At 44.9% G+C, this 8,177-nt stretch overlaps 1 protein-coding gene across 1 annotated transcript; it reads right to left on the bottom strand.

Moving 5' to 3' along the window:
* Positions 1-4,177: 4,177 nt before the first annotated feature.
* Positions 4,178-4,711, bottom strand: LOC139781511 (uncharacterized). The gene has a single exon (XM_071720358.1). The coding sequence runs from the start codon at positions 4,691-4,693 to the stop codon at positions 4,178-4,180; it is 516 nt and encodes a 171-aa protein (XP_071576459.1). The 5' UTR covers positions 4,694-4,711.
* Positions 4,712-8,177: the final 3,466 nt, after the last annotated feature.

The following is an 8,177-nucleotide window of genomic DNA, read 5'->3' as shown; positions in this document are numbered from 1 at the left end:
AAACGCTTATGTCGCGTTAAAAATTACACTATAACTCAGAATGTTACCAAATTCCGTTGATAATACTGGCACATAAAGACGCATTTACAGTAGGAAAGGTAAGTTTCTACGATAGATTTAAATTGGCAAAAATCCTAGTGTCAAGTTTGCCCCGGTGTCGAGTTTGCCCCGGTCTCCCCTACATTACAAAAAATCCTGCGATATGTCCAAGAAGGCTGGCCATCAAAACATGAGAAACTCGCGGAAGAAGAAAAGCGATTCTCTGCAAAAAGGGCAGAACTAGCGGTGGACCGCCACTGCATAATGCGGGGTAACAGAGTGGTAATCCCATTATCTTTGCGTAGCTTAATACTACAAGAACTTCATGAGTCTCACCAAGGTATAATTAAAATGAAAGCGCTAATGAGATCCTACGTATGGTGGCCAGGCTTAGACGAGGACATCGAACAATACGTGAAAAAATGTACAATCTGTATGCGAGATAGGGTAGCACCGACAAAGATTCCACTTAACCCCTGGCCGTGGCCAACGAGAGCTTGGTCAAGGGTACATAGCTATTTTCTGGGTCCATTCAAAGGTAAAATGTACATGCTTGTGATTGATGCTTATTCAAAATGGGCCGAAATATTCGACATGAGAAATTGTACAACGGCAACCAAAGCAATAGAAAAATTTAAAGAACTATTTGCGAGACATGGGCTACCGCGACACTTAGACAGATTCCGGGTCACAATATACAAGTAGCGAATTCCGCGAGTTTATGAAAAAGAATGAAGTCAAACATACTTTCTCTCCGACATACCACCCAGCGACTAACGGGGCCGCCGAAAATTTTGTGGGAGTATTCAAAGACAAAATAAAAAAAATCACCAAAGCCGGCAAATCAGTAGAATATGCAATTAATCTTTTTCTGTTCGACTACCGATGCACGCCCCATATAACAACAGGTCGTAGCCCCGCGTTCATGTTGTACAACAGAGAACTAAGAAATCGATTCGATATGATAAAAGCATGCACATTAGACCATGTAGAGAATAAACAAGAACAGCAAGTTGCAAGTTGTAAAGGCAGTAGGAACGTATCATTCAAAGCGGGGGATCTAGTCATGGTCGACGACCCCAGGGTGGGAAATGAGGAAAGAGTCGAAGGAAGGATTTTAAAGAAGCTGCACCAGCTACATATAAAGTAGAAATCTCACCTACATTGCGTTGGAAAAGACACGCTAATCAAATGATACCATTCGTACTGCCTGAAGCCGCAACAAAAACACAGGAAGTAAACACAGTCCGACGCTCAGAGAGAATAAGAAGTAAAAAATAAAGAAAAATATATATAGTTAATAATCAAAAGAAATGATATAAGCATTAATTAAAAAGAGAGGAAATGTAGTATAGCATTCCTATATAGAAGTTAAGAGGCCGAGTATCGGCAACAGCGTAAACAGGAGGGGCAAACCCCGAATTCCGGAGTATGAGGCAGTTCGGTACGGAGCCTCGATGTACGCGCTTCGGCCCGCGGCAATGTAATTGTTAACTCGTTAAATAACTATACTACACTCTCCATGACAATGTTGCTACACTGAAAAGAGACAGCATATACACGTACGTGTGCGCTCGTCGCTCATTGTCAGTGCGTTCGCGCGGACAGCGCGCTGTCAGTTATAACCTAGAAATACATATCGCGTTCGCGCGTAACACCGTGGTCTCTCATCGTTAAGTACTACGATCGTTTAATTCCGAATTTCGGTCGCGTCACGTAAGAATCGAAGTGCCACGAAATTAGGATGTGGGTGTCACAAGAGGCGAAATATCAGCGGGTTGCCGCGGCCGGAGATATGTAGTGACAGTTGTGACCGTTACTATGTTTACGCGAGCGTTACTTCTGTAGTAACTTATACGATAATTTGATATATATATATATATATATATATATATATATATATATATATTGATGCCAAATCGCATATATAACATCGTGTTATTTTTACATAGGAAAATTATTACATATTAACTCAATAGTCGTTAAACTTGCATACATAAATAAATCTCGCGTTTTATGTAAAATTTTGTAAGAAACCGGTAACCTAACCTATACTACGTGTACGCGAGCGTTACTTCTGTAGTAACTTACGATACGATAATTCCTTCGCGTAAACGGGAGATTTTATAGTAACTACGATGATATCGTATAAGTTGCTACAGAAGTAATACTCACGTAAACGTAAACTACTATAATTCCTGTCACATGTACTTATAGTCGCGTAAAAGAGTCATGGTGCGGTCTCGCTTCGCGTGTACTTGGCGCGAGACACTACCGTGTCTCTTAATCACTCAACTTCTTGATCACTCAACTCAATTCACGAAACATGGAATTCTTCACATGTATTTATACGAATATAAGAAATATATAACTCACCAACTGTCAATCAACATTATCAACAACGACGTCAACGATCGCCGCAACCGTTCTCGAGTCGTTCGTTGCTGTTCGTCGCCGTCGTTAATTAACCGTTGTCTCTCTTCACTCGTCGCCGTTCGATAGTCGTTTCTGCTGAACCGTTTCTTGTCACTCATCGTCGTTCGCGAGTCGTTTCCAATCTAACAATATTCGCACGCCGAAGCGTGTTTACCGCAGTCTGTAACGCTCGCACGTCCTTCTCGAACGCGGTAAGCTTCTCGTCTGACTCTTTCCGTTGATCTCGCAAACTTTACGGTTCAGGAACGGCTCGAAATCGTATCTGAGCGGTTCAGAAACAGCGACGAACGACGCAGAAACATAAACAGAAACGGCTACGTACAGTTAAAGAACGACGACGGACAACCAACGAAACGTTAACCGAACATGAGACCGTTAAAATCGACCGATGTGGATAAAAATATCGAAAAGCGACGGCTGGTGGACGAATTGCACGCACCGGCGAGAAGAAATTTTCCCCGCAGGCACGTCATAGTGCGAGGATACGACGATCTGTGGCAGGCTGATATCGTCGAGATGCGTCCGTACTCGCGTTTCAACGGAGGCCACCGCTACATACTCACCGTCATCGATGTGTTGAGCAAGTACGCGTGGGCCGTGCCGCTCAAGGGTAAAGGCGGCAGCGAGACAGCTGACGCTATCGCTGAGATAATTCGAGATAGCGGGAGGTGCCCTAGTAATCTACAAACCGACATGGGGAAGGAATTTTACAACACCGACGTGCAACGCCTCGTGAGAAAACACGACATCAATCATTATTCCACGTATTCGGTGATGAAGGCATCGGTCGTCGAGCGATTCAATCGCACGTTAAAAAACAATATGTGGAAGATGTTTACGTTCAATGGAAATTACAAGTGGGTCGACACATTGCCGCAACTCGTGTCGGATTACAACGCGCGCAAGCATCGAACGATCGGCATGCGACCCGTCGACGTTACCCCCGCGATCGCCGAAAGACTCTTGGCTACGGTGTACAGCGCGATAAAGATCGCGGGCCCGGCAAAGTTCAAAACGGGCGACTCGGTACGCGTCAGCAAATACAAGACAATTTTCGAGAAGGGTTACACGCCGAATTGGACCACCGAGGTGTTTAAGATCGTTAAAGTGCAGCATACCAATCCCGTAACCTATCTACTCGAGGACTATCGTGGAAAATCCGTCGCTGGAGCGTTCTACGAGTATGAGTTGCATCGCGCGACGTATCCTGACGTGTATCTCGTGGAGAAAATACTGCGCAGGAAGGGCGACGAGGTTTACGTGAAATGGCTGGGATTCGATGGATCGCACAACTCTTGGATACACAAGAATAATGTTATTTGATTCGTGCAAACTGTATTTTATTCTTAATATAAAAAATGATACATGTAAAGTGTTTGAAATATGTAATACATATAAAGTATATAATAAAAAATATTAAATGCCAAATACATGTACGATATCTTTATTAATATCCTTCCATTAATATGATACATACGTTACATTACATACATACATACATACATACATACATACATACATTTATATGTTATACTACTACATTATATTACGTTACATACATACATATATCGTGTTATCTACTACATACATTACATACATATATATACATACATACATACATACATACATACATTCATACATTGTATACATTATATTACATACATTACATACGTATATACATTACATACGTATATACATTACGTTATATTCGGTAATGTCCCCACGGCAACGTATCGGTCGAATCCGGCACGATATATCGCTTATCGTCATACGGACTCAGAGCGATTTTCGTCTCGCTGATAGTGTACACTTCGTGCATTTTCGATCGTATGCACGACTGCGGTCGAGTAATTTCCATCTCATCGTTCAGACACCGCGTGTAGTCGTCGAACGTAATGGTGCGCGCGATAACGTTGTTTTTGACACCTTTCGCTTTTTTACAATCTTTTTTGCCATCGACTCGCAAGGCGTACATTTTCGCCCTAAGTCCAACGAATTCGGTCATGATCGCGCCGTTGTTTTCGTCCTTCATCAGGCCCGGCACTTTTTTATTCACGAGAGGCATACCATAAGCGTTATCTACCGCGTAGTCACTCGTGTCGAACCTGGCTATATCACGTTTCATCGTCTCGTACGCGTCGTCGCACTTGATATGATAAATCAAACTGTCCGTGTCGGTATACATGATTCTACACGAGTCGCGGTACAGGGGAGACATGTACTCGTGGTGAAATTCGTATAGGCATACCTTCGACAGGTCGAGGATGCACATGCCGACGTAGATCGGTTTGTCGAATTTCACCTCGAGTTTGCGCAGTTCGACGGCTATCAGATTTTCCGAAAACACACTCCTGCTGTGGAAAATCGGTCGCGCGATCATTGCCTCCGCGCCGTATCGTCCGTCCCACTTCGTCAGTAATTTTACATCGACGTGATTGCGTACATTCTCCATCGTTTTCCCGAAAACTGCGTTATTCATTAATTTATATAAATTTTTTTCGAACTCATTTTTGGCATGTGTTCTAAATTTTGTATTGAGTTTGATGTAAGCGCGGAGCCACGCAGATTGAACGAATTGTAATACGCGATGTATTTTTGTGACGCGAAGACCGTGGCGCGTGCACTGCTGTAGATTGCGATAATGAATAACGTAACGCTCCTTATCGTTCACCGTAGCGAGAAGTTTGTCCTGCCGTTTGCCGGACGGTTTATCGCGCATCGGACAGAACGGTAGGTCAGTGTGCGCGTCGTGTTTATCCGCAGGATACTCTAGGTCGACCTCGAGAATATAGCCGGTAGGCGAATCCAAAGCGATCGCGTTAAAGTCGAAATTCGACACGTCTTCGACCCATCGAAACTCCGCGTAGGGCAATGCCCGACACATCGCCCAGCCGTACAGGTTATTTACATCGAAGTACATTAGGTAAGACGACGGTTTCGATGAATCGTACGACTGCATATATTTGTTGTTGGCCTGCGCGTATCTGCCGGAACATTGACTCAGGCCGCCGCGAATACCACGTTCGATAAACATAACCATGTCAATGTCGGTCAGCAGTTCGAAATTGATACAGGTATGTTTCAACATGGCGTCCCACGTAAAGCCTGGTAAAGTGTAGTAGTACGCGGGATCGAGTCCGTAACTCGCGACGCAGCTGTCGCGGAAATTTTCAAACACGTCGGCCAACAGCAATACATCGGTTTTCAGGTATAGATCGCTGTATTCGCCCAGGGTTCGAACGGAGAATCGCTGCCATACGTTCGCGGCGTGCGCGTAATCGCTCTCGGATACGGTTTCACCGGTCAAGGAACTGTAAAATGAATCGCGCGGCGGTAAACACATATCCTCCAGCTTTTCGACGCTGTCCACGTATTCGTATGGAAAGACACCTTTTCGCGTCAATAATTTGAAATCGTCGTCGGATAACGCGGAAAATTTGGAACGTATAATTTTTAATTTATCCTTGTCGAGGAAGGATGCCAATTTTGCGAGACTCGCGCTCAGAAATTTATACGAGTCGATAAATCTTAATTTTATGTCGTTGCGCGAATCTGATCTGTCGGCTGTGTCTTTCACATGCTTCGTGAATGAGATGTACTTTTCCTTTGTTATAGGCAGTACATCGATCGAGCCTTCGAACGCGGCAGCTATCTCCTTGATAATAAAGTGTGCGTCATAGCCCGATAGATTGTGAAAAATGACTGGAATGAAGTGAGAATCCTTATAATTCAGATTGCACGTCGAATGTGCTGGACCTCTGTAACGCCCGGTCAGGTGGCAATGATCGCGTACACGATTATCATCCGGCGCGAACGGTTTTTCGCAAATGTGACATTGCGCCGCGCTGCGAAATGTCTCCCGCTCGTCTCGCGTTAGCTCTACCATGCACACAATGTCGGATAAGATGTTCTTTACGCGATGCGCCAATCCTTTGAGTTCCTCGGCGAACCACGCGACGCAGTCATTATCGCGACGAAATCGATACGTCGATAACGTTTCGTCGTACGAGCACTGTACGTAGTATGCTATACTACATACCCGATGATGTTGATAGGCGTATGACGCGTGTTCCGTCTCCGGTTGTGTCTTCTGCAGCACGCACTCCAGATCGGCGTACACCACGAAGGGAAGTCGCTCTTTCCTGCTGTTGTTCTTGAAGCTCAGCCACTTGTTGTTCTCGCTCGGTAGTCTGATGGTGCAGTTGTTTACCTCTCGGCAGTCCACAGTGTGAGACTGCAACTTGTCGCTCGAACTGAAGTAGTGAAGACATCTGAAAAAAAAGAAACACAATTATTATAAATTTTTTATACACAAAATATAAATTTGTATATATTATTTTAAAAAAGTATAGGTACTTACCGATCACAAATGTACTTTGTGTGTCCATGTTTATTAATTTGTGAGCTCACGAGGCGGGATAGATTCTTGATCCACGCAAAATGTCCAACATTGTTGTCCCGTGGGTCCTGCACGTACAGCAGATTCACGTGTTTCTTACTCGTGCGGTCGGTAAGCCGTATTGGAAGAACGTTCGACGTCTTCTGTCCCTCGATGATATACACATTGATCGACACGTCGTTGAGTCGTTCGAAATGTTTAATCTGACTCAACGTCATTGGGAACTCAATGTCTCGTACGTTCAATACCGTTGAATAATGCGGGTATGATGATTCCAGATCTGAATGTCTTTCGGCTGGATGCAGAGCAGCCGTCACTGCCCACGCAAAACACGCATTATCCATTGATCGCACATTGATTACCGCTCTCTTCGATTGAATGTCTTGAGGCAATTTCAAGTGACACCCCGCGCGCAAAGGATTGTATCTGTTGACGTTCACCGTCAAATTGAGGATTCGCGTCAATGCCCACCCACTGTCGCGTTCCTGGAACTCCTCGAGTTTCGCTAATGTGGGCACGTCAATAACGTGCCGCTCGTACCACTCGCGCAAGTGCGATGTACGACAGAGTTCTTTATTATTTGTAGTTATACTCTTATTGGCACGTTTATCACCCGCCACAAACTCCCCGTTGAACGCGGTGTTCACTTTGACACAGTTATGTGTTTTTATAATGTCTCGCACTCGCTTGCACACTACGCTGCAGGCGTCTTCCAAAAACTGTCGCGGATCTATATGGTCTGTATTAATTACCGCACCGGTCATTATCCGCGATTCGAACGCTACATCGATTTCTCGCCATATGAGTTCTGTCGCGCGCGTGTCGCCACTGTTACCGGCGTTCGCATAATCACCGCCACCGCTACGGATAAATTGTCTTTCCAATCGCGTCTTCGCACCCTCGAGTCGCGCGATTCTGGCAAACAACTTTTGCCTCCGCCCGATCGAGAGCCGCTGACGTTTGGCACGACAGCCTTCTTCGAGCTGCTCGACGAATTCCGCGCATTGCAGCGCCCATGTGAAAAATTCACCCACGGTAGCGACTTGGTCGGACAGCTCCAATAGATCGCGTTCGGTTTGCTCGAATTGATCCATGTTTGATCTATTGCACACAAATATAAGCACCGTTTCTTCTTGTTCACTGTTATTAAAAAATGTTCACGTCGCGAAAAAGCTAATGTTTTTATTTTCGCTGACATTCGCCGCAATCCTTAATCATTGGAGCGGGACCGTCGATGTGCGTTTCCTGCCACGGTTGATTCCAATGTTCGTCACAGCGACGATAGGTCTGAACCTCCAAATCC

The sequence above is a fragment of the Temnothorax nylanderi genome, unplaced genomic scaffold (genome assembly GCF_030848795.1).
Source record: "Temnothorax nylanderi isolate EJ_2023f unplaced genomic scaffold, tnyl_v1.0 TNYL_tig0342_pilon, whole genome shotgun sequence".
Lineage (NCBI taxonomy): Eukaryota > Metazoa > Arthropoda > Insecta > Hymenoptera > Formicidae > Temnothorax > Temnothorax nylanderi.
This window is presented reverse-complemented; position numbering and strand designations above follow the sequence as displayed.

What these genes read in the sequence shown, in the direction of transcription:
- LOC139781511 (XM_071720358.1), bottom strand. Translation starts at nt 4,693, where the DNA reads ATGTCTCCCCTGTACCGCGACTCGTGTAGAATCATGTATACCGACACG.